Source organism: Hyperoodon ampullatus, assembly GCF_949752795.1.
Source record: "Hyperoodon ampullatus genome assembly, chromosome: 3".
NCBI classification, from domain to species: Eukaryota; Metazoa; Chordata; class Mammalia; order Artiodactyla; family Ziphiidae; genus Hyperoodon; species Hyperoodon ampullatus.
The window spans coordinates 156168121-156195989 of NC_136916.1; the positions used below are offsets into that span (position 1 = coordinate 156168121).

Genomic DNA, 27869 nt, shown 5'->3' on the forward strand with positions numbered 1-27869 from the left:
TCTGGGCCAGTGCATCCATAGCATCCAGAGTGAGTTTTCAAACTTAAATTTGGTCCTGTGATCCCCTTGCTGAAAACTTCCTAGTGGCTTCCTGCTGCACTTAGAGCAGCATTCAGATTCCAGGGCCTCTTGTGATCTGGCTTCTGTCTACGCTGCCATCTTCTCTCCTGTCACAGCCTCTCTGCAGACATAAGGGACTTCTTTTCGCTCCTCCAACATGCCAGCCTCGTTCTGGGCTTCTGTTCTGGCTGTTCTTGTTGCCTCAGATGTTTGCATGCTTGGCTCCTTCTCAGATGTACCATCTCACTTAATAGCTCTCCGTCCAACCTGGTACAGGGCTGGAATAGAGATGTCACCTCAGAGAGGCCTTTCTGGAACGTTCTGTGGCATAGCCAATCCTCTATTCCCACTCCCCACCCCAATTACTTCTCATCGTATTACCCTGTTGTGTTTTCTTCATAGAACCCAACCTGTCTGAAATTATCTCATGTTCTTCAATTTATATTTTATCCTTCATTGCCCCCACCCCAAACTAGCCTGTGAACTCTGTAAAGGGCGAGCACCTGGTCTGTCTTGTTCACCTCTTCATCCTTCACACCTAGAATGGTGCCTGCACCCAAGCCGATGCTCCTTTACCATTTGTTCAATATGTGAGTAAACTCTGTGATATGTGGTTGGTGTTAGTAACAGGACTCTGTCAGAACCTGGAAAAGCAGAGTAGAGAATGAGCCACAGGGAAAGGGATGGCAGCCCAGAGATGAACATGTTGCATGTGGCAGGCCTGGTGGGACATGGACCTATTCAAGCCCAATACATATCGCTGGTGTCTTCAGTGGGTTTTAACTAGAAGCAGGCCTCCAGGAGGGTGTATGGGCTCAAGCTGAATGATTTGCTCACTTGTCTTTCTCACGTACTTCACTGGGAGACTTCTTAATACAAGGCTTCCAGAAAGCCTCCTCTGCTTTTTGCATCTATTTTAGGAAAGATGACAGCTCTTCTTGAGTCCTGAAGAGTCCAGTAAAAAATGAAATGATCTATTTGAAATATTTCACCAAACAGGCTCTATAAGTAAATATGATTTTTTTTCAAAGAAAATGAATGCTTTTGACAAAAGTAAGTTTTATCAAAACAAAACAAAACTCTTCTCACTCTCTGTTGGGTTGTCAGCCCAAAGAAAACAAGCAGAACATGAAATTTGGGGGGACAAACAAAATGCTTTTCTCCTACTTCCCTGTCACCCTCCTTATTCTTTAGTCCCATTCTTTTCCTCCTTACCCCTGCTTTAGTTGCTGAATCTATTCTCTCTGGAGAGGAAGACTCATAAAATATATGGTGCTATATAGGCTTAGTAAAATGTTTGTCACAGCTCAGCTAGCCCGACCTAAGTTGCTGGTGGAAATAAGGTAAGTTTTCTCTTTTTAAATATTTTTGGTGTTCTTTAAACCTAACATGGTCCATCATTTTGTGTATTTATTTGCCATGTCATTTAGATGTATAATCACATGCATTTCACTATACCTCTCTAAAGGAGTGAATTTCATCTTTTTTAATGCATTGTAGGAATTTTGATTCATGTGAAACATAGTTCCAAGAGAAATCAAGTTATTGTCCCTTTTCCCTTCGTGCACAAATAGGAAGATGTTCAGTGATTATGGTGCAGGTGTTGCCTCCTTAGTCACTCCTACCCCTCCCGCCAAAGTTTCTAAATGGTACCCACCCACTTTTAGAAATAGCACTTTGTGGAACATGGAAGGAATTTCTACTCCCTGCATATGAGCAAAACCATCTGGTTTAGCTGGTTTGGGCAGGTCTTAGAAATATATTGGCAGGTTATTGAAATACGAGATATTTGGGTATCTTGTAGTTTTGCTGGTTATATTGCTCCTGGGGGGAATAACAAATTCATGTATTGTGAACAGTTTGTTTAAGAAAAAACACACGACCAAATAGGTTCAAAATAATTAAAATCCAAAGTCCGCCTTGTGAAGGTGGGTGCCTCTAGTAATGCTCAAATGTAGATTTTCCCCACATACTTCTATTCCCTATCTGCCAAAAGAGGGAACGCTCTGCTCATATCTGAGTGTCATCTTCCTCCAAGCAATCAGCAATGATTTCTCTCTCAAAGGTTACTTTTCTCCTAATTTTTCATTTTGATTTTGTTCTTAGCTCCAGCTTCCATGGGGTTACTGTAGGATAGGTCAAGAAAAGAGTCTAGTTTGTGTCCTTCATCCATGATTCTCATTCTCTATCCCCTGTTCATCAGAGGATCTTCTGTGAGACCAGCCTTAACTAAAAAAGATGTTACTACATGAGTTTGCAGTGAGGCTGTGTTGAATGGGCCTTTGTGTGGTGTTACCCAGAGGATTCATTGAAGGCTCTCTGTTCTACAATAACAAATGATTCAATGCTCCACTGCTACAGACTGCTGCATCCCAGGAATCTTCATCTGCGATTTTGCTTCTTTACTCCAGTCATGGGTGTCATTACCTGGGAAATTCAACTACAGGGTGTCAGACAACTTATTAGTTTTCTGTATTTAGATCAAACATTAATGATCTAAACAGCCTATAGGGAATCAAAGGATTGTTTTGTGATCCATCGTGATTACTTAAACTATAAAAGAAGGAAACATGCATCTAATACATGCATCCAATATGTATCCAATTGCAGATCATACTTCTCCTAGCTACTAAAAAGAAAACGGACAGTGCTGGATAATTGATAGCTTTGATAAAGTTGATAGCTTTGATAAAAAAGAACTTTTTAAAAATTCTCACCAGTTCCCTTTTAAATCTCAACTTACAAAATGATTTCCTCCTTCTTATCTGGACCATCCTTTACTTAACAGCAAATAACTCTTCACATTCATTGTTTTACTGATGCTTCGTGCTTGAATTTTCCAGAGAAGTTGCTCCAAACTGAATCCTCTTATTTCTAAAACCTATCCATCTGTATGTTTCAACTTTCAGCTTGTGTCTGCATCTTGCATCACTTACCAATCCATTTTTATGCTTAGGCTACAGATTAGATTTGCCCTTCCCCTCTATTTGTGAACATTTCCAGCTGAGTTTAAACCTCATTTTCCTTCTAGTAGGACAAATTGACCTTTTCGCTTGATTAAAGATAAATGCCATTGACTCTCCACTTTTGGAGGCTGAGAGTTTTCCAGAAGCTCACTGAGATTTCTCTATTTATTGCTTGAAAATAAATATCAAACAATACTCATTTCCCTGCCGTTTTATGGAGATGAGTGTGAGTCTTTTTTCTACTCTTAGAGTAATGAGAATTAGTGGGGCGGGAGGTAAAGTGTAATCAAGCAGTAGTGTATGAGAGGTTTCAGTTATTTTTTTTTTCACATTTTTGGTCACAGGCCATCACATCCTGAAGTTTTAGAGTCAAATTTTCAATCTGACCATAGTGGACATTTCAAGGAATCCAGAAGTACCTGCAAAATATCAGCAGCATTTAACACATACTGGGCTGAGGCAAAGCTTGTTTTTACATCTCTATGGCTGATATGGAACTAATGTAGCAATGTCCTAAAACTGATTGTGTTTGTGTTAGTATTTTTCCCTCTTATTTGTTCCCAATCCTAAAAATTAAGTGATGTGCAAAAAATTGTTTAAAGAACAGATGCCACCTATAAGAGCTCTTTAAATAGCCTATGTTTGTAGCAGTTCTGCCTCCATAGCCAATATTTTCCACATCTTTCTTTACTTTCTTCTTTCTTATTGAAGCATTTGCATGTAGAATAAAGAGGATAAAAACATGAAAAAACAAAGGCAGATTTGTTTCTTCTGAGAACATCTGTTCTTGCTTCAAAGTACCCACAAGATGTGGGTCCATTTTCTCCCAATGCCCACACAGTGTGCTGTTGTTATCACTCATACACCTGAATTTAATGAGATAAGGAACAGTGCTATCTAATCAGTTGAAGTGTAGGGAAAAGCCTGTTACAGTGTATACATTTTAGATAATATAAAAGACAGGAATACCCACAAAGAGAAGCTAAGATTGCGTATTACATCTTTTGTTGTAAAATTCTTTTTTTCATTGGTCTCATGGCATCATTACTCAGTTCTGGGTATATTTGGTCCATTCTAAATTTTTTCACGGAATTCTCAGGATTTTTGTAACTATGGATTGCACGTGGGGTATAAGTACATTCTGAAAAATATTAAACACAAATTACCTGCTGAATACATTGTGATTGAAAGAAATCTTTCCACTTTGAAAGCCTGTTTATTTTTCAAGAAGGATATTTCCCCAGACTTCAGCTACTGTCATAACTCTTATAACCAGCACTTAATAGAAATACTAATTACTCAAAATTAAAGGATCTAATTTAAAATGACCTAGCTTAAAAGATCTCTACCCAAATGATACTCTTTTTTTCTTTTCTCCCCTAAATGATATATAGTATCTTCAGTCTTGGAGGTAGAGGAGTGGGGAGAGTGGTTAAGGAAAGATATATAATAAAAGTTTCAAAATTACTTAGATAAAAGTATATTGACCTTATCTGATGGTTTCCAAAGAAGTAAAGACATAGGTAGGCATCAGTTATTCAACAAGCACTCATTAAAGCACCTACTGTGTTCCTGGCCCTGTGCTCCTATATGTTGGAGCCAAGTGTGTAGTCTTCTGAAATATTGCAGATGCATAACATCCATAGAGATGTATTGCCCAGTTACCTGTTTCATCATTTTTTTTTTGCAAGTTCTTTCCAGAAGTAAGGATTTACATATATTGACTGACTAATGTAGGAAGATTTAAGCAGTATCTTTCTGCATGGGATCAGCTATCTATGTAGAGAGAGCAAACTTGTTCTGAGTTTTCTGGTTCTATGCAATCTTCTTTGTCTTTTCAACTTACATCTCAGTTCAATGGCGAGTGAAACATAATATTCCACTTCCCCTCATCACTAACTGAAATGTTTCAATGCCTCAGTGTTTGTCTTGCCAACTTCTGCCCCTAAACACCATAATTCCTTGTTGCATCTGATTCTTCCTAGGGTTCACTTGAACACCATCTTGAGCATCTTGATCATGGATCTTCTGAGGCAACTTGGTTTATTCCTTTATTTAGTGGCACGTTTTACTGAATATTCTTTTGACCTAAACAGGTTCAATTTTGGAATTTTGCATTATTTCATATTTTAAGTCTTTGGATCTTTTTGGAAGATGATGAACAATGAATAAGTCTGGGGCCCATCATATTCCCTTCAGGAGCATTATTTATAATGGGGTTTAAGCCTTGACATTATTATTATGGTAATAGTTACTGTCGTGATTTCTGTGGTCACTGAATTCTGGTAAGACCATGGGTTAATGGAAATGTCAAGTTAAAAGCATAGCTCTTTTCTCATCGAATTGGTGGATACTCTCCAAAAGCCAGACTGGTGTATTATGCCTGAGTGACCAAATGATTCTAAAGGAATGTATGATGAATTTCCTGTATTTTCAAGGAATTTATCTGAAGTCTAAGACTTTAGGAAACAAAATGACAGCTGACTACTGTTTTCTATAAATGTTTGCTTATTGCCATTGGCATTTTAAACATCTTGCACCTTTAGATAAAGGAGGGCACTTATTTGTTATTGTCCATTATGATTCAGTTGAGATTTTGCATTGGGGACTGCTGTGGAGGACCCTGTTGGATCAGTGAAACTCATATGGGCTCTGGAGGGATACGATTCCTTGAATGCTACTGGGCCATGTGCACCAGTGTGGCTTTGACAACTCTGATGCCATGAACACTAATTTTAGAATTGATTCTAACTTTGGCACTTACCACTGCCCTTAGGCAAAGGACCAGAGACCCTGTATGCAGGGCAGAAGCTCAATGACAACGAATGGCACACCGTTCGGGTGGTGCGGAGAGGAAAAAGCCTTAAGTTAACCGTGGACGATGATGTGGCTGAGGGTGAGTACAGCTGTAGTGAACTTGTCTCTCTTTGCTCTCAGACTCCTCTTGGTCGTTCAGTGAGCAAGGTGTTGTGTTTGAAAACCTTGTATTTTGCTAAACAGAAGTCACATGTCTTGTTCTCTGTGACAGGCTCAGGTAAGACTAAGAAGATCTTCCTCTATATTTTCATAATCCCTTTTCATTGATCTGTATTACAGAACTTATCCACTATGGTGGTTACCTATTGATGGGGCTGTCTCCTTAGGCATGGAGTATGTGTCTGGAGAACAGATCTAGAGTTCTACAGATCCTTCTATTATTCAGTTACTCAAAACCCACTTATCAATCATCCTTCAAAGTGCCAGTTCCTTCCCTTTTGAATGAGTCACTCTCCAGTAGAGGGAGATGGATAAACCAGAAATTCAGAACATTATAGGTACAAGTAAGTACCGAAGTAAGTGCATGATACTTAGAAGGTGCTGAATAATTATTCATTTATTTAAGAATTTTTTTTAATCATTATTAATTGAGTACCTACTCTGTACTAAGCACTACTTTAGAAGGCACTGGGAATGTGATGGTGGACAATTAGGCAAGCCCTTGGTCTGGTGGAATTTACATTCTGGGAGGGCAAGGAATAAGTGAATGAATCCATACAAATGTAAAGGAACATTCAGACCCTCACACAAGCAATAAGTATTTCTTGACAGCCTGTTACATTTCAGGAATGTGCTAGGGATTGTAGAAGATAAAAAGGAAGAACAAAATTACCTATTTCCTTCAACAGTGAACCAATTTTGTAGATGAGATAGGACTCGGGAATTTGAAAATAAGACAAGGAATATATAATGAAATTCTAATTTGGGTGGGTAAGATTATAATTTTCAATCAGAAGATAATTTTCTCAATTATCAGTTTGGGCTGGAGAAATCTGGAGTGGTTTAGGAAGGTAGATCTTTGGGCAGAATTTGATGGATAATTTAATAAGATCTAGGACAGAAGAGAGAAGGCATCTTTAAGTGCATCTTACGTGCTGCATTCTAAAATTTTTACTCTCCAATATTTGAGAGCCGTGCATATCTGTTATGCAGACTTCTTGTCCATGTGGGAAGGGAAAAACATGGGGCAGGATGGGGTATTACACAGAACGCTGTTGGTGTCAGGAGACCTGGACCCTGGTGCTGATTCTCTGCATCAGGATGTTGGGAAAGTCACTTACCATTTCTGGACCTGTCAAATGAAGTCAGTGGCCTAAGCCATCTCTACAGTTTCTTCTGTGAATAAGACAGGTTAGAGTCAGGAGCCTTCGGGTTTAACAGTCATTGTCACTAAAATGCTTTATACCTTGAAATTCTATTATTGCTAAGACTATTTTCAGAATAAAGTTTCTGAAATTTTGGGTTCTGTAATTTAATTTTATATTCATGAGCCTGAGCTTCTGTTCTCCTGGAGTCAGGAATTATAGTGAGCCATGTATGTGTTTGTGCAGGTAGGAGTGTGTTTGTGTGTATGGGTGTGCATGAGTCAAGAAGGAGAGTCTGGAAGGAGCAAGAACAGCTCACATATGTCCAGTGACCAGCTGGCATTAGGTGCTGGGTTAGCCATTGTACACATATCAACTCCTGTAATCTTCTGGAGCGCACCATTGCCTTGCAGGTTAAGTATTCTTATTGTCATTTTACGTATGGGCAACACGAACTTAGAGGGAGCTGTGTGTGTAAGCTCTAAATTCATGTCTGTGTGATTTGACCAAATCAAGCTGCTTGTCAGACTTCCCAATTCATCCTAAGAAAATGATGTGTCTTACACTATAGGTAAAATACAGTGGAATGGATTGGGGTGAGGTGAGGAATACATTCCGGTAGGTACACAACAGTACTCAACCCCTTCCCTCCCAAAGAGAAGACAAACAGAACTACAGTGATTAGCCAACACCCTCCAATTGTACATAGACATAACTTAGTAGTGGGAGATAACAGTTGCTGTTCTCTATGCCTGAAGGGTAACTTAGCTTTATGTAATGAAAATAAGCAGAATGATTGTAAGCTTTAGAACCCACAGCCAACCTGAATTAATTCTTCAAGAAATCCCCATGAGGGAATGCAGAGAGCAGCCTGCAAAGGCAGCAGTGAAACATCTCATGTCCCTTGGTGCCTGCTCTGGGTTTAGCCCAGTAAAGCCAACAGTGCTATTTGCAGCGTGTTTTGAATAAACAGTCACTAGATGGCGACCTCACCCTGCTCTTTCCAGACAGCAAGTTCCTTTTATTTCCATAGGGAAATGATATACTCTGAAATCTGTAGTCATAGAGAACTGCAGGACTGAGGGTACAGTAATGTGTAATGCCTCCCTCAGTCATTATTCTTTTTTAGAAGCTTTACAGTAAAGGTAATTATAAGTGTGCTTTCTCTTACCCCTAATAATTAAAAGGCAGGATTAAACCATGGATGCCCAAGTCATCCAGTAATTTGATATTTGAAATTAATGAAGCTGTTTCATTTTCTGCCTTACCCCCTACTTTGCTGCTGATGGAAAAAAAAGCAGCCATAAGGATAAAGAAACCTGGGAGAAGAAAAGAGCTATTTTGCCTATGAGCCACAACCTTGGATTGCTTCTTACAGTGATAAGGGGTTTGGGAATTTTAATTTTAGCTCACAGAAGTCATAAAATCAGGCAATGAAACTAAAAACCACATAGTCCTCAGGTTATTAAGTAATAATGTCTTATTGGCTTATTTAGTAATGCCTTTCATGCTGTTTAAAGTCGCCCAGGAGGTCAGATTTTCAGCTAGTTTGTACAAATGATGCAAAGAATAGGTCAGACGTATAAGAAATCTAAAGCAAGGAAAGAAATAGTCCTCGGCCTGGCAGTTTTCATTTATTGTAATATAACGTGTTCCTGGAAAAATATTAAGTTCAGTTGACAGTTAATAAGGATGGATTGATTGATAGAGCTGGATTTCTATGATTAAGAGTAAATTAAAAGAATACCTCCCTTGGGTTAGCTCCTCAGCATTAGGGCCTGACACTGCAGGGACCACCCGTGCCACCTAGAACTTCTTGCTGGTACAGAAATTCACCTCTCTTCTGACTCCTCTGGTCCATGTTGACTTTTTCCTTTCCTTCCCTCATCCTATATAGCATGTACAGCGCCAAGCTGTAAAAATCATTTTCCAAGAAAAACTTGTTTCTCACGTTAATTTAAAAAAAAGAAAAGGGATGAGATCAATTTGGAAAATGTTAGGTTAAACAAAATGAAGTGGAATTCTTACTTGAAAGACCTATTAGGAGCCTTTAATATGCTAATATACATTGATCATCATCAGTAATTACATATGCAGTGTTTGCCCTATTAACTTGGCACCAGAACTTCTTTTAAATTACTAAAGCATGTTACAGTATATACTTTTGAAAAATGTTGATATCGAGGAGAAAAGAGTGTGAGAGTGGTAGAGCTGGAGGATTGTGGGCAAAACATGCATTCTTTACTAAAGCTTGGTAAGCCTTTAAGTTTTCTTAACTTCTCTCCCCATGTCTGTGAGCCAAGGGAGGTCAAGTTGCCTCCTCTAAGCCTCTCCCGATGTCTTTGCTAAGCTCTCAGTGTTGGCCTACTCTTAGTGGTGACTCCAAAGCAGATGTCTCAAATACAGCCTCCCTCCGCAGATGTGAGGGATGCTTGCTGTGCCTGGGCTCCTTTGCCAAACCGTGTCGGGCATAGAGAAGAGGCAAGACGTGGTCCCTACTTAAAAAGAGCTTGTGTCCTGGTAAAAGGGAGAAAGCAATAAATGAAGTCACCAGGAAATTCTTAACACACTTCAGAGAAAGGGAAACAAATGAAAGCTGTGTAATTAGTAATAGTTAACAGGCACTGTTCTAAGTACTTTATATGTACTCATACATTTAACCCTGATAATTTCCTCTTGATTTCACAGGGAAACTGAGGCACAGAAAAGTTATGAACCCAGGCAGTCAAGCCTCAGAGCCTACATGCTCACCCACTATATGCTAATGCCTTGTGGGGGAAGTTACAGCTTGAACTTGGCCAAAATTTTGAGTAGGTTTATGTTCTCAACAAACTTCAATACTCTGAGTCAGGCTGGTCTGTAAACTGCTTGCTGGCCATCAGTGAACTATGGAAGTGAATGTGTGAATAGGAGTCAAGGCAGCATGGCTGTTTTGGGGAAGGTGCTGGATACATTACCCGTGAATTAGATGGAATGACACTATAATACTTGGCCACTGAAAAGGAGTGTGAACTCATCACAATTTCTGCATGGAAATTTCACCAGTTAAATTCCACCTACAGCTTTTCTTGGGCAATAATGCAAGGAATGAGTCAAGCTTTTTCTCCAGAAACAGTATAGTGTACAAGATAAGATATGGGCTTTGGACTGAAACATGCCTGTGTTCAATTTGGGGGTTTACCATTTATCACCTGTATGAACTTTGATAGAAGTTTAACCTCTCTAAGCAAAGCGTCTTCACCTCTAATGCAAGACAATGGTTCCTCTCTACAGTTTTATTGTGATAGTAGCATTTGATGGTGGTTATAAAGTGCCTAGCATGATGCCTGGCATATAGGGACTATTCAGTAGTCTTGGTTTTTGCTTGTTATGCTTCTCCCAAGTTACTCGTCTCTTCTCCAAAGTTTGAAACCAGCTGCTGTGAAGTATGCGTACATTCTCCCCTTAAGTGGAAGTTTTAATTTAAGACAGCATTCAGAAGAGATGAGTGAGGTGAATCAGTCATATGTATACACATATCCACTCTTTTTTAGATTTCCTTCCCATTTAGGTCACCACCAAGCATTGAGTAGAGCTTCCTGTGCTATAGAATAGGTTCTCATTAGTTATCTATTTTATACATAGTAGTGTATATATGTTAGTCCCAATAAGAAACTAACACAACACTGTAAAGCAACTATACTCCAATAAAAATTAATAAAAAAATAAAACAAAATTATAAAGGGACATCTCCTAGAAATAAATAAATTGATTGATTGATTCATTCATTCATTCTTTGGGAAGCAACATCAAAAAGCAGATTGGTAACACCTGCCTGAGAAACCTAAGAATATTATAGAGAATAATACAACTAAATTGATGGTGTTATTATAACTTTAACATTACATACTACACCATAATAAAGATTATTTTATTGAAATGACTAAAAAAAGAAGAGATGAGTGAAAAGGTTCCCGGTTATTAATTTTGCTTAGGTGATACACAGATTTTAAAAATATATATATATTTGCTTAGTTTGGCACAAGTTTCAAACTTAAGCAATCTCTTCAGTGCATTTTCCAGGTGCAATAGCATACATTTTTTTGGAATCTCTATCTGCAGCCAAGTGAGTTCCTTTAGCACATAGTGAAGCTAGTTCATTTCCTAATTTGGCCCCTTTCTAATTTGGTCACCTTCTTCACTCCCCTGCCCGCCCCCCTAACCCCACCAACTTCAAGTTGAAGCTCTCTGAGTTATCCTGAATTTTAAATCAGTCTGCATCCCTGGGCTAAGTTCTCAAATTTCATTGTTAGCTTCCCTTCTCTTACTTGTCCAAGCCTTTCTTCAAGCTCTTCTTGAAGAGCTCAGTCAACACTGTACATGATTTTCTTGCTTTATGAAATTCATGTTCTAATGAGCAGAATTTCCTAACCCTTCAATTCTAGGGGCCGATTTATCTATAAACTTATCTATTTTTCTCTAAAAGATCCCAATTAACTTTAAAATTGTCTCTTCGAATTTTTTTTTTGAGCTCCAGTCTTCACCAGGGATCACTCCTTTATCACTTTTTATTTCTCATCACTGATCTTTTTTATTTTTATTTTATTTTTTTTTGCGGTACGCGGGCCTCTCACTGCTGTGGCCTCTCCCATTGCGGAGCACAGGCTCCGGACGCGCAGGCTCAGTGGCCATGGCTCACGGGCCCAGCCGCTCCGTGGCATGTGGGATCCTCCCGGACCGGGGCACGAAACCGCGTCCCCTGCATCGGCAGGCGGACTCTCAACCACTGCGCCACCAGAGAAGCCCTGATCGTGTTTATTTTTAACACTAAAATAAGAATGAGCAGGACTACCAGCAGCATCATCGTTAAGTTCCTGTGTCCTTATCGAGATTGGCTGTGGTTTCCCCTCCGCATCATCCTCCAGTCCCAGCTCTCAGCCTCCAGCCCTGGTATGAACAGCTGTAGCCAAATTGACATAGGGTATTTGTTTCAGTCACTTCATTGTTCTAGATCATGTGAATTTAGGTTATGCTAGTTTGCATTTTCATGACCAGTCCAATTTTTAATGCTAAGTAATTTTATACAGTGATTCTTTCTTCTAGTTATTCAATTGTTAGCAGATTTATGTTGCATTTTGATTTTTGTTCTGTTACAATTTTATATGTAAGTTAACCAACATCATTATTTTATTTTTGCTTATATTAAGAGAACAATTTGTCATTAGTTGTCAGAACATCACATAGAAGCTCATAAAATGTAAATTTGATTTTTGTGCTTATGAGCGATTCTTTGAATTAGGTCTGTGTACGCTCCCAAAGGGATGAAATTAATATTGAGCATCCAGGGGTGTGATCTGGTTGAAGCTCCCAGATACTGAAGTTTAAGGACTCAAGAAAATACGATCCCCTCCTCTCCTTTAATTTTTGCCACCTGAGTTCTATACCAATAGAGAAAAACAAATGCAAATCTGGTGGAAATGAGATATTTTTATTAGTGATAACACTGATGTTTAAACATATGGTTTACATGTACTGAATTTCAGAATTAGAATTGCCCACTCAGACACTAACTAATTCAGGACTGGGGTAGGACTGAAGCAAGGCCTGTTCCTCTAACACCCATGCTGCAGATGAGTGAGTGAGATAAACTGGTGTTTCTTGAAGGCAGCTTGCTCCCTTAAAGGACATGCCAGAGGCTGAGCTATGCACATATGGTTTCTCTTTGCAGACTATCCTTAATATTTCAGATTTTGTCACTTCCTTTCCTCTGGAAATTGATAAAAGAGGCAGTAAGAGATTCTAGGAGTGTCTTGCTCATGGAATTTCTTCAAAGTGGAGGATAACAACAGGAGAGGGAAGGAAGAGGGAATTCCCCTTCCCTTCCTTCTACCTCTGGGGCATTAGGACATGGTTTGTAACATTTTAATATGATTTATCCAAATAAATGTGAGAGAGCCACCTTCTACTCTGGCCATACTAATGCTGTTTTCCTTGACTTTGTTACTAAAGTTTCCAGTCTCTTTGTATTTATTTCAAGCCCACCTCGTTACCCTTGCCCCAGCCTCTCACTACTTCTGGGTAAGCCAGGTAATGAGTGGTCTAATAGTTTATTTGTATCAGCTGGAGATATTTTACTTGCACATGTCAGACACCCATCTCAAATGCTTTAAGCATAAAGGAGAATCTATTGCCATGTAGTGTTTAAAAGTCCAGATTTGGCCAGCTAGATCCAGGTCTTCAAATGACATCATCCTGCAGAAACTGTTCCTCTCCGTTTTGTGGTTGTCTGCTGGGTCAGCTGTCTCCCCAGGGAGGCCCTAGCCCTCCAGTTATCACGTGGCCTCCAGCAGCCCTGGGTTTTCTTCTTACCCCTTCAGAAAGCCTTGTTTGCAAAGAACGTCTCTTTCCTAAGTGTTCCAGCACAAACCCTGGGGGAATATTACTGGACCAACTAGGGTTGCTGCTAATCCAGTGTTCTAAGGGTGGTCTCTAGACCAGTCATGTAAGCATCACCTTGAAACTTGTTAGAAATGCAGATTCTCAGGCTACACTGCAGACTTTTGAATAATAAACTCTAAGGGTGGGGCTCAGTGAACTGTGTGATTCAGATGCATGCTAAGGTTCGAAGACCACTTTGTTAGTCCGTAGACCGCACTCTACGGCTAGAGAGAGAAAAATACACTGAGTGGTTCTGCCTGGGTAGATTGATTACTTCAGGGGCTGGGGTGGGGTCGTCTTCATCCAGTCCAGATGGTTTAAGGGTGAAGTGAGGAGGGTATCTTCCCAAAGGAAGATTAGTTGTTATTATCAGAAAAAGCAACGGTTGCTGGTCAGGTAAAATTAATATGTTCTACAATAGAAACTTTTCCACAAGTACTGGGTGGTGAATTATTACACCAAGAAATATTAATAATGAATGCCTAAGGCTCGCTTATTTTATCTTTATAAGGGTTAGAGCAATAAAAGTTTTCCTTCTTATTGTATGTACTAGTACCCAATTATTTTCCTGAATGGAGAAAACAAATAGTTTCATCCTTTAACTTGAGTTGCCCATGAGCTCATATTTTCCTTTATATGATGGGACATTCTGAGCAACAGCAGGAGGGCATGCGATGCAGGGCGTTGAACTTGGGCTGGGCCAGTCATCAGCACCCCGACTGAAGCCAAGCCATATATCTACTATATTGAGTATTTCGTTTTCTGGAACTGAATATTTTGTGTGGAAACAAATTAGACCTAAAAGATGTAGTAAGGGTGCTATGACAAAACATGGTAACTTCGGGCTTCCCTGCTGGCGCAGTGGTTGGGAGTCCGCCTGCTGATGCAGGGGACGCGGGTTCTTGCCCCGGTCTGGGAGGATCCCACATGCCGTGGAGCGGCTGGGCCCGTGAGCCGTGGCCACTGGGCCTGCGTGTCCGGAGCCTGTGCTCCGCAACGGGAGGGGCCACAACAGTGAGAGGCCCGCGTACTGCAAAAAAAAAACAAAAAAAAACCCCCAAAAACATGGTAACTTCTCCTGTTTGTATCTCATCTATGATTTTCACAGGTACAATGGTGGGAGACCATACCCGCTTGGAATTCCACAACATTGAAACTGGTATCATGACAGAGAAACGTTACATCTCCGTTGTCCCCTCCAGTTTCATTGGCCACCTGCAGAGCCTTATGTTTAATGGGCTGCTCTACATTGACTTGTGCAAAAATGGAGACATCGATTACTGCGAACTGAAGGCTCGTTTTGGACTGAGGAACATCATCGCTGACCCTGTCACTTTTAAGACCAAGAGCAGCTACCTGAGCCTGGCCACCCTCCAGGCCTACACCTCCATGCACCTCTTCTTCCAGTTCAAGACCACCTCCGCTGACGGATTCATTCTTTTCAATAGTGGTGATGGCAATGACTTCATTGCTGTTGAGCTAGTCAAGGGGTAAGTGGAAGAGATCGCCTAGTTTATACTAAATGTCTTAGCTCAAACCCTGAATAAAATATGCACAGAAAAAACTGTCTATTCTACTCTCTACCTTCTATTCCTGATTCATGCTCTCATCCCCATTGATTAAAAATATCTTTGTAATCATTAGGACTGGAAGGGAGAGAGATTCATGAGTTTATTTAAAGATCTTCTTCTAACTCAATACTGTCAGGCTTTTTAATCTGAAATGTAGTCCTTTAAACCTATGGGAAAAAAAGCTTATTTTTGCAAAAGACGGATAGGATATGTGTTGCATCTATCTCTGGGGCAGTATAGTCTGCAACCACCAAATTTATAGGAGGAAATGAAATACAGATATTTTCAGTACTACCATTAGCCCATATATGCAAATTTTAAAAAGCTGTTCTTGCTCCAAGATATTTTACTACTGTGTGTTGGGAAGTAGTCAAAACAAAGCAAAAAATAGAACAAAACCCAAAAACCAGATCCATGATTGACTGTGAATTTAGATGTAGCCCCCTAATGTTTTGGAGTGTACCAGCTGTACTGCTTTGTGTCTCTGGATTTTTACTAGGTAGTGTTAAAGAAATGGATTCAATGAGTATAGAACTAAAGTGAAGTCTGGTAGAATAGGAACTGATTATTTTTATATTCTTAAATCAAGCTTTACTTATTCTTACATGATGCCAGTCTAGCTTGGGGGATTTGAAGCCCCCAATGCCAGTTATGTACACATTGCCTTTAAACCACTGCAGGGAATCTCAAGTCATTGGGTGCTTGTGGTTCCTCATAGGTACATACACTACGTGTTTGACCTCGGAAACGGCCCCAATGTGATCAAAGGCAATAGTGACCGCCCCCTGAATGACAACCAGTGGCACAACGTCGTCATCACCCGGGACAACAGTAACACCCACAGCCTGAAAGTGGACACTAAGGTGGTCACTCAGGTTATCAATGGTGCCAAAAATCTGGATTTGAAAGGTAAACCTTGTAAAGAAGTTTCTCCTTGTTAGAGCTTACAGTGGAAAGGCTGTTTCCAGAGGTAAACTACAGTGTAGGAGTGCCATGCATTTTTGATACATCATGCATATCCTATTTTAACAACATTGAATTATAACATGATGCAATTTGTTCAGTTTTTACTTCTACCATTCCTTAGGGATGGTTTGTGTTCTCTGTAAACCTTGGGCATGTGGGAGCTGAGTGATGAGGGGATAAATGTCAAAATGTGGAGGGGTCATAATACAGAGGAAGGCATGTAGGTTTTGGAATCTCAGCTGAGTCATTTACCGCCTGGGTGACTTTGGTAAAATTTCTTAGCCTTGTTCAGCTTCTATATACTTTTTTTTTTTTTTTTTTTTTTTGCAAAATGAGGATAATAACTGTTACTACCTTTATGGGCTATTAGGAGTTTTGATGGAATAATGTCTGTAAAATCCTCAGCATACTATTGGTGACAAGCACATAAAAAGCACTGAATAAGTGGTTGCTTTGTTGAAAATGTTGTTAATCTTTACTTCATCATAAAATGGGAACAATACCTACCTCATAGAATGGATATAGTGATTAAAATTTGTGAGATGATGTGTATAAAATGAATGACACATAAGAAATGTTAGTTTCTTCTTTTTACAATGTAGAAACTCTGGTAATACTTTTGTTTATGCTGTTCCCCCCAACCCCGGCTATATTACCATTATCTAGTAAACAGTCTAATGTGACTTGGCTTTTGTTGATGTGGTTTCCATACCATTTACCCATTTGCTTTTACTACCTATTTTCCTTTCCAGGTGACCTCTACATGGCAGGTCTGGCCCAAGGCATGTACAGCAACCTCCCAAAGCTCGTGGCCTCCCGGGATGGCTTTCAGGGCTGTCTGGCATCAGTGGACTTGAATGGACGCCTGCCAGACCTCATCAACGATGCCCTCCATCGGAGTGGACAGATTGAGCGTGGCTGTGAAGGTACAACCTTTTTCTTTTTAAGCTACATTCTTGTCTCAAGCCTCTTTGCTGCCTCTGCCAGTGCCTCCTTCCTTGGTTTACCAGTCCCCTCTCATCCCATTCACTATCTGACATTGCATCACCACTGATGTCCTCCTGTCACTGGCTGAGTATGTCAAGACATGTGGCACAGGCTCCAGGAATGTCCAATATGTTGGCAGATGTCTTTCCAGTGTCACATACTTGCCATAGAGGACCTTTCCTGGCGTTGACATCAGGCTTCTCCTGACTTGTGCCTTTGCTTCCAGCATGGCTGAAAGGGTATCAGGGACTTTTATTTATATCTTAATACACAGGGAGGTACAAATCAGAGACTTTTATATGAGTGTCACCATTAATAAAATATTTCTTATGTTGCTAATAGTGACTGCATTATTTAATGCAAACTGAGCAGAAGGTAGGAAAATGATGTCAGAATGCCATGATGGAGGAAGGGAAGTAACAGTTATTGAGTACTTACTAGATGTCAGGCATCATTTGGCAGTTCCTTGGTGTGGTGTAGTGGAACAGCATGGGCTTTGATGTTAGAAAGACCTGGATCTAGGTCCAGGTAGTAGTTCCTGTTGGCTGTGTGACTTTTGACAAGTTACTTAACCTCTCTGAATGATATCTTCCTCATCTGTAAAATGGGACAATAAAACTTACCTTGGATGGTAATATATATAAGTCAGAGTTATATGTAGAATGCCTGGTACGTATATAGTAGGTACTCAATAAGTGGTAGGATAATTATTTACAAACATTATCTAATGTGAGACATTTAATAGCATTGCATGCCCACCATGCAGCACAACAAACCACGCTCACCCTCTTTCTGTAGATAATCCACTGTCTCTTGAGATACTAACTGAATTTTATAGGTCATTTGAGTCCGATAGCTCTTTACAATAAAAGCTATCTGGTTTTAACCAGCAGGGGAGAGCAGACACATTTTCAGCCTTCCCCAGACTCCTGGGATAGGCTGAAAAGGTGACTCGTGTCTAACTTGAAAGGCAAAGAGGATGATCTGATCAGTCACCAGGACCTATGTATTCTTTTGTCTGATGGAGCCTCATGGTTTTTTGTGCAATATACTGTTTTCTTGTATCCCTCATTAATTTACCACATCCAACCTGTTCATTCATCTTCTAACTATTCAACTTCATTTATCACTCCTGTTCTTAACCAGCTTCAATCCTTCACTTGCCATCATAAAACACATTTTAATAAAAGCTTCTAATCAGCCTCCCAGGCTTATTTGTAGTATGGAAGTCATTTTCCTTTGCCTAAGGGTCAGTTTCTTGTTACCAGTTTGCACTAGTAATAAGGCCGATTGTCCCTATAACCCTCTCCAGTTTTCTTTTAGCCAGAAATATTTCGTAAATTCTGTTAGCCAAATATGTTGTGTGTGTACAGGGGGGACAGGAAGTTGGGAATCACCAAGCATTTAAAGCAGCCACTTTGCTTTCTTCTCCTGAAGATACACAATTTCATTCAACTCAAAAGTTGTTGTCTTATCGGCCTGCTTTTAGGTCTTTTGGGTGTTAAGGGAAGTCCTGAAATTGATGCACCATTTGAGAATTAATTTGAGTATATTAGTTTAGGAGATTGTGGAATGACAGAAATTCCCGTTTTCCTGGAATAATTAATCACATCTAGTAAAATCATAATATAAAAGCACATATTCAAAAGTATAAGGCTCTCTTCAAATGTTAAATATTTTTATCATGCCATCAGTTCTGTAGATTTAAAAGTCAACAGGAATTATCCATTTAACTCCATTGCAACGTCTCCTGATAGAAATATAATGTGAGTCACATACGTAATTTTAAATTTCCTGGTAGCTGCATTTAAAAAAAAGATACAAAGTAACAGGTAAAGTTAAGTTTAATTTTACATTTTATTTAACTTAACCTAATATATCCAAAATATTATCATTTCAGCATATAATCATTATAAAATTTTTAGTTAGACATTTTATTTTATTTTTTTCATATGAGCCTTCAAAATCAAGTGTGTATTTTGCACTTGTAGCACACCCCAATTCAGACCACACCTTTAAGGTACTCCATAGCCACATGCATCTATGGCTACTGTATCGGAGGCACAGTTCTATAGAGTATAAAAATTGGGGTTGGGCTTCCCTGGTGGCGCAGTGGTTGAGAGTTCGCCTGCCGATGCAGAGGATACGGGTTCGTGCCCTGGTCCGGGAAGATCCCACATGCCGCGGAGTGGCTAGGCCCGTGAGCCATGGCCGCTGATCCTGCGCGTCCGGAGCCTGTGCTCCACAATGGGAGAGGCCACAACAGTGAGAGGCCCGTGTACCGCAAAAAAAAAAAAAAAAAAAAAAAAATTGGGGTGTAAGGAGGTAAAGCTGTAGCATTTGATTAAAAGGAAGTCTAAACCAACCTTTATAAAAGTGGATTAAAATGTATAGTGTAAAGGTGGAATGGACTCCACTTACGAGAGCTTTAGGGGAAGTTGTGGGAGCATTAGGGAAAAGAAATTACCCATCTGATTGGAGAAAATGTTCCTATCCCTACCTACAGCTCTATGTGAAGTTTGGCATGACTCATCACATGCATTATGGTGGGTTCTGACCTTCCTCTGAGTATGGGTGATTGTTCAAAGCTGAATATTGTGGCTTGCTGGCTCTACCATCTGCATCTGTGGCAAGTCCTATGGGCCTAATAACACTGCACTCTATTGCCATGGAGATAATTATGATGGTTACCCATGGAGCATTATGACCACCCCACTGAGTGGCATGAAGTGGAGGATGGTTCTGAGGGAAGAAAGCCCTTGTTTATTGTACACAGATGACTTGGATAATTAGCCTAAGTGGCCAGGAAAAATGGCCAAAAAGTGGGTTAAGGCATAAATTACTGTCGTTGGAAGTTTGCACTATTGTGAATAAGAGATACCAGGAGCTTTTTAGGGCACTATGGAAGATGATGTGGAGGGAAATGAAGGGCACAAAACCTTGGAAAGACTGCAACAAAGTATCATTCTCATTGTGAATCTCTGTACATAGTACCGGACCCTCAGGAAGGCCTTTGACAGTTAGGCAAGTCATAGGAAACAGAACACAATTCTTCATTTATCATTTCTATGCCTAGAATAGGAAACAAGTAGCGGATAAGGATTCATTACTAAGAACTAAAACCTGAATCTTGTCACGATGGTGAATGTGTTTTATTTTTAACATATTTGGGGTACACAGGCTAGGATATATCATATGTTCTTATATGTGTCAAAGTCATTGATAATGACTCAAGATCCCTAAGTAGCAATTGGATTATTTTCTGTATTATATCTAACCCCAAAGAGTCTGAAATTATTTTAAAGACACATTAATCCACTACTCTTTGGCTCTTGATTGTTTATAGTAAGAAAGAAAAAAATATATTGAATTAGGTTTTTATTTTATGTTTCTCATATATGCAGAGTATATAATTTAGAAATTAAGTGCAATTTCTGGACAGCCTAGCCAACATCTAGCTGTGACTTGCAACCTCTCAATTTGGACTAGGAATTTTTTATGTCTGATTCAGTACTTGGCTGGTAAATATCTCTTTCTATCTTGAGGCCAGCTTTGCTGCAGAGACCAAGGCATGTATTGGCTAGAAATTCGATTCCACAACTGCAGACGGTAAACATCTGAGAGAAGCACACGTGCTTCATCTTGAGACTGGTGTCAATAAATAAAAAGGACATTGGTTTGGTGCCATTTTGCCCACAGCCATTTGGGTTCGGCTACATTTTTATAAATTAAGCCAACTGAGATGGTTGGTGTTCCCAAATCACCTTCATACAAATGCCCAATTCTAGTGCCACATTCCTTGGTGGCATTTTCAGGAGGTTACAAGGAGTGCTCCCAAGCGACTCTTCCATGCTTAACTCCTAAATGTTCAGAATTATTTTTGTGGGCTCCGTCTGGTTGTGCACATGTGTCTTTAAGTCTGGCCATGTACTACCCTTATTTCTTGATGTTTATCCTGACTAATGGAAAATCCTTTTTCTGGACCATATGCCTTGGGGTTGGCTGTATGGTTGTGGGAAGGCTCTTGTAACCACGGCCTGTGCTCTGTCCAGTCCAATGTTGCCCTGCCCCTGCTCTGCTGATGTGGCTCTGACGAGGCCTGCTCCACCTGGTCTGTGCATCCCCTGTCTGTGCTGTCTCTGGAGAACCCGTAGAGCATTTCAATTGTCTGTTCGCGTGATGTTGATTATGTCGATTGTGTTTTCATTTCTGTGATGTTACCCTGGTTTGCTGTACCTCTTACTAACCTCTGGTTATTGTTTTCGCCTTTTCTGTTCTTTTGCTAACAAAGTTGCATTGACCAAAGCTGACCTGCAAGGTAGAGAAGGTTCTTGTTCCCATGACCACTTTGGACTGAAATATGTCCTGGGTAACCCTTGGTATCATATCTTTAGAGGACTTGAAGCTGTCACACCTCTTGGACAGCAGCGGTTATGGGGAGGGGGCTGAACCCTGTGTTCTTTATGAACAGTGGCAGAAAACCCAAATCATTACATGAAAAATAACAACCAAGGCGAGGCGTCTTGTGGATGGGAATATGATTTCATTTTGGGGGGACCAGAGAGGTTTGACAGCATCCTATATTGTGACTACCCACAGGCATATTAATCCACTTCTGGAAATGCCTCTCCAAGTAGTTGCCATGGAGGGGTTGGCTCCTTTTAATTTATTCACTAGAGACAGAAGACAGCACTTGGAGAAAGAAAAAAAAAATAAAAGCCCATCTGAGTTCTTAATTTATTATTTTCTGGGTCAGGGAGGTCATTTCTCAGAGCAGGACTTTTGAGTGCTTAGACCTTATGAAAGATAATGCCATTTTCTCTTAACTCATTTTAAAGAAATCTTTTAGGCATTTGGGAGATATTAATCTCATTAAAACATTCTAGAGTTTTATGTCTCCTGTTGGGGATTTTGATTGAGCACTTTAATTTCCTGTTTTGTGATTCTAAAGAAGAAAAGTACTCTTGGGGAAGAAGAAGATCTATCGATCTATTGATTTTATCCTGAATACCCTTTAAAATGCCTGCATGTTAGATATCAGTGGATATTTACTGCACATACTGCTTCTTCTACCATTCAAAGAGGCATCTTTCAAAGTCTGTAATGGTTCACCTGTCCTGTCGTGTCAGGCTACTTTGACTCAGAGTAGCAAGACGAGAACCTGCATTTTAGGTATCTTTCAGCTGATAGTTAAGGGGACAATTGAGACTTGGATGGCCTCTGCGAATTTGCAATCAGCACAAATTTTTAAGAAGTGGTTAAGACAAAGGTAGCTTTAAAAATTACTTTTCACCTAAAAGATCATTTACTTTGCAGTGACTTGTTGTATGTCATGAAGGTAACCAGTACAAGTGTCTCTCTCGGGTGGATATCAACTAGATGAGGTCTCTTGAGCCATTTTACTATAACTCTTCTTCATCCCCTCTTAGCAGATTCACAAATATGCTAATATTTCATAAAATTAATGAAAAGAACATGCACTGGATTAGTACTTTGAAGTTCTAGGTAGCTGTACAATAGTTTTCAATTTCAAATATGTAGGGTCCTTTCAGTAATATGGAAGGCTGTTGTTTTTAGACACTCTATTCAATTTTCCAAATAGTTCTACTCCATGTCACTCTGTAAATGGAGGGTAGAGAGAAGGGGACAGGATTTGATCTATAATGAGACAATTCAAGGTTGTCAAAGCTCTTTGTGACCAGATTTATTAGATAAAACTAGACAACTGCATCTCTCCCTAGACTTTACTGTTCTTCATGGTAGTAACTATGGATTTTGAATCCCCAGAAACTTCCATGGGGACTCCATATGTAGCAAAATGATCTTAAAATTTCCATTCAAAGGAGAAATGGTTTGTAGGAATCATACAAAGAACTAGTGGATTTCTATGCCTACTATAAATTGTTGACCAAAGTGTAGATATAGATTTGGGGACATAATAGAGTGTCTTAATTTGCTCATTTATAGAAGCAGTCTAGTCATCAGTATGGTTTTTATGTAATTACTCCGTTGACCCAAACTCTCTTCCATTCTTGTAATGACTTAACCATCTCTTTGTGGCAGGAGCTGTTATTCTTTGTAATTATTCTGAGTCATCTTACTCCTTCCCAGTATTATGGAAAAGGACCTGTAGGATGTGAAGGCCTTTCCTTTTTATTTTCCTGACATTGGGGTATGGACCATTACTACTCATACTGGCTTTTTCAGATACAACCTGTGGGCACGGATAGGACTAATTAAGTGTGAAGGACAGTAAAAACATATGGCAAAGAAGTGAGGCAGTCTGAAAAGTAAAGGCACATCGTATTCATAAGGAAATATAACAGTGGGTCTAGGAAGTGGCAAGATGGGTCAGGGCAAGTCAACAGCTTGAATCCTCTTGTCATTCTGTTGCTGGCGTGGTGTTTTTAAAAATATTTATTTATTTGTTTGTTTGTTTGTTCATTCATTCATTCATTCTTCTCCAGTGATTGTGCTGTTCAGTTTATCAGGAGCTTAGCTACTCCTGTGTATCAGATACTTAGCTAGGTACTGGGATTACAGGTGAGGTACAGTCTGACATCAAATAAACCCGTAGGATATCAGCCAGTAACTACAGTGCAGAGTGAAAACTGCTATGCTAGAGTGGACATGGAGCATGCAGTGTGTCTGTGTAAGAGGGCTGCTGCACTGTCTAGGGTCATGATGATCATGGTGGGTAGTCAGGGGATATTTTCTAGGCAGAGTTTGAACTGAGTCTGAAGGGCAACATGTTTTAGATGGATGAGAGGTGGAAGCTCACTTAAGAGCTTGGCCAGTTAGGGCACCTACAGGAAGCTCCACTGGGCTGAAATAATACTCACGTGGGGATGTGATGTACACAAAGCTGGAGCAGTAGGATGGAGACAGGTGATGACAGACCTTTTGTGTAAGGAGGTGGACTTCACCCCAAGGGCGCTGCAAGGAGGACAGAGACTTGGATCAGATTTTCATCTTTTCAAGATCACTCTGACACCAGAGTGGAGAATGGATGAGGAGGACAGGAAGTGGAAGCAGAGAGCGGTTAGGAGGGAAGTAGCGTATTCCAAGACAGAGGGAAGAGGTGTGTACCTGACAGTTGTTACTCTTGTGGGCTAAGAAGATAAACATGTTTCTCTCTCAGCTGAAACCTCTGAGGAGTGAGGAAGAAAAGGAGCTTTCTCTCCTGTGTATTTCCCTCCCACCCCTGCAGTGTTGCTTTCTTTCATAGCAGATGCTTTTACACATCATGACCAAAGGTGTCAGGGAGGAACTTGATTGACGGCCCTGGTTTAGGTCACACTTTGCATCCCTCCAGGTTAAGAGAGGAAGTAGGGGCTCCCCTGAGGTCCATGGGAGGTGTTGCATTGCTGAGAGGTACAGTCCCTTGAAATCAAGGTCCCTTGAATAGAATAACAATATCTATGGACTTTTCAGAAGTAATTTTCTAATTCCTCTTTATTTGCAAGAGGGGTATTCCTAGAGAGGAAAAGATTCCCTAAGAGCATGTTCATTTAAGAAAGGCCCTGCTCAACTATAAAAGACATATTAAGTTTCATCTTTTGGGAGGGAGGCAGATGAGTCATAATCATGAGAAATAAAAAATAGCTCTTTATTGGTTTAGGGGATTAATCAGAATATCCTCTCCCTGCTTCCATTATAATGCCCCTTAGCAGCTTCTGTTTTTGGAGTTGAATGGCTTCTTTTCTAGAAATGTAAGTTGTCCCTCTGCCCATATGATGGGCAGGTGGGTAGGAGAGGGCCATGTATTGATCAGATTTGTTTCCAAGTGCTGCGTATCTTAAGTAAGTCAATAAATGTTTTGAGTTTGGATACCTTGAAAACCCAAAGGTCCTTTCAAGTCATTATATGTTAAGAGTTGGCATCAGCCAAATTCTTCTAATAGGTAATTCTACAACTTCCCTTACTGTGAGGACTATAGTTCCTCACTTCATTTTATCCAAAGCTAAGAGATGTATTACTTTCTCTATTGTATTTTGTGTAGTAAAGTATAGTGTTTGACCTCATAGAAAGCAGTTCCTCAAAGATGGTTTGCATTATGGGAAATAATAAGAGAGACAGGAATTAAATGGAACTTTCCACAGTGGTTTCTGCCTCTTGTCTCTCAACGTTGCATGACAGAGGTTTTTCACAAAAGAACTGTAACTGTGACTTAACTACCTCAGTGTGTTCATTTCTGCAGTCCTGACCAATTACACACCCAACTAAAATGGGTAGAAATTGATTTTCCTTTCCAGCGGAATTGAGAATACCCTTTATTTGAGGGTTTCCTTAGTTCACGCACATGCTAAGGATATTGTGTCTCCGTGATGATGACAACCTTGCATGGCAGATATTGTTATCCCCAGTTCATGGATGACTTTATAGATTTTACATATATTATCTGATTCAATCCTTGTACCATGTGAGGTAGAAACAATTTCTCCTTTATATAGATGGGGAAACTGGGGTTCAGAGAATTTAGGTAATTAGCCCAAGATCACATTGCTAGTAAGTAATAAAGCTGGATTTTAAAGCTTATGGCCTTTCCCCTACTGTGCTGTATGGTGTGAGTCTGGATTTGCATATTTCCAAAGCAGAAACAGTACAGAGATAACCAGAGAGTGTCCAAGTGTCCTCCAGCTGACTTTATGATAGCTGGTTTTCATAGCAATACTATTTCAGTAAGTTCTAGATGATTTGTGCACAATGTTCATTAAAACAAAGTATTTTAAATTAGGTGTCTTTTTGTCCAGACTGGCCTTAGAAATCCCTTATCTCTCTCTCTCTTTTAAAAAATTCCCTCTACTGCTCCAACAAGCTGCTACATCAGTGCTGAGAAAAGAAGGAAAAGCAGAAAATGAGGTCCCAGTTTACATCTTCTGAGGCAGCACTGACTTTTGAGGACCTGTTCATGATTTTAAAAAGAAGGGATGATCTAATCATTTGACCTTTATTACCCAGGCATCCTCTGAAAGTAGGGTGGATTGAGCAAGAAGGCTTTAGGATGACACCGTTCTCTCACCTTTACACACACTCCAACAAGGGCAGGCATTACTGTTACCTCTCTTGTCTGGAAGTGTCACGTGGGTAAATTGCTTTACTCACCAAGTATAATTATTCTTTGCTGTTCATTGGCCATTGAGGGAAGTGCTGTGCTAGAGCTGGCACCAGCACAGGAATTTTCAGGAATTTTGTAAGCTTATTGGCATCATGTAACACATATTCGCTTAAAATTGGCTGTGGTGGGAGTATTTTACGCCATGAAAATCAGCTAACATAAATCTTACAGATCAGGTTTTATTACTTTTTTTTTCCCTCAGAGTTCTAGTTGTTAACAGGAACATAGGAAATCAAAGGCCACTGGAGATAAAGAACTCATGAAGGCGTCTTGGTTACAACCATTTCCCATGCCCATCTTGACTTATTTTAACTCATTGTATGGTGAGAGGGCTGAAGTGATTGAGGAGAACCGGGGTGTTATTGAAACTGCCCCCATGTCCCACAACTGTTGGATTTTATTGTTGGTCTTTTTCGCTCATCTCCCTAACCAAGCAACTGTTTTGAACCCTTGCTTGAGGAGAGGAAGCCGTAAACACCTGAGCAGGCTTGATGAGCCCTGTCTCAGTGCCTTTCTGAGCATGAGCAAGGCATAGGTCCTGCCCTCAAGACGAAAAAATAAGATCTTGGGAACACAGCTGCTCTTAGGTCTTTCTGCCAATGAAATTTTATAATAACATTTAAGACCCTGTTCTCTGACTTTGCTTAATCTTCTGTAAAGTGGGAACTAGAGCATTCACTTCTCAGCTGGCTCTTTATGAAGAGGGATGCTTGACACACTTAAGGATCATTGCTTTCTTATTTTAAAATTAAATAGAAGTGAGTTGGGTTTCTGCCAATTAAAAGGGATGCATCTTATGTTGCCTGTAAATGACTCCCTTTGGAAAACCCAAGAGGACCCAATGCTGTAAATGTAGAAGTACTTTGAGAGCTACAGAAGTATTTTTGTTGCAGGGACCAAGACATACTTGCAGCTAAATAAGGATAACCTTAACCCTAATGTCAAGAAGACCTTTCATGAAGCCTCAACACTTTAATTCTTATATTTTAGCAATAGAGACTAGATTGCTCAGGAAGTTGGTAAGGGTCCTTCACACATACACACATATGCACAGATACATCTATCTATTTATATTCATCTTCCTTTTTTTGTTCTTTCTTTTTCTCTTTCCCACTCAATTACTGCACAGTCATCCTTCCTCTATGAAACAATGTAAATTTTAAAATGTAAAAGCGGAAGGGTTTATGAACTTACAAAAGTGGGAAATAAAATTGAAGGTGGAAGATATCTCTTTAAGCAGCCCATGGCAGCTCTCATACAGCTTCTTCCCATGGCAGCTGGGCTTTATATGGGGCCAGCAAACCCTCTGACTGGCACAGAGTTCTACTGTGGTGATGCTTCGCAATCAGTTTCCAGTCACAGATTCTAAGCCCTCTGACAAACACCTCATGCTGTGTGATTAAAGATGATGAATATTGTTAAACCAGCCCCACCAGTGGGATACCAGCCTTGCCCTTTAGGATAAATGGATATTGGGAATCAGCCCAGATGTATCATTCCAGGCTCCCCCACTCACCAAGCCTATCTTTCCATTATGGCCAAGACCAGCTGGTGCTGGTTATTTATCCATTTTAAATTGGGATGTTTGAGGCATAGGTTTGGTTAAGTCCTACTTAGGCATTAACAGATATACACTCTGATACAAGTGTCCTGTGCTTCCAAC

The 27869-nt window shown here is 40.0% G+C and overlaps 1 protein-coding gene across 15 annotated transcripts in view; it reads left to right on the top strand.

The window, feature by feature from the left end:
- NRXN3 (neurexin 3) overlaps window positions 1–27869 on the top strand; it is a gene marked incomplete at both ends in the record, with an annotated part of 1631502 nt that overhangs the window by 723181 nt on the left and 880452 nt on the right. For 10 of the 15 annotated variants that reach the window (XM_079699590.1, XM_079699595.1, XM_079699594.1 and 7 more), the window contains 4 exons: window positions 5803–5922; window positions 14673–15054; window positions 15854–16044; window positions 16854–17027. In XM_079699590.1, the coding sequence (XP_079555716.1) occupies window positions 5803–5922; window positions 14673–15054; window positions 15854–16044; window positions 16854–17027 (867 nt within the window). Of the gene's footprint in view, window positions 1–5802; window positions 5923–14672; window positions 15055–15853; window positions 16045–16853; window positions 17028–21379; window positions 21407–27869 lie in introns of all 15 variants that reach the window. The other 5 variants (XM_079699579.1, XM_079699593.1, XM_079699591.1 and 2 more) reach the window with 1 other exon arrangement.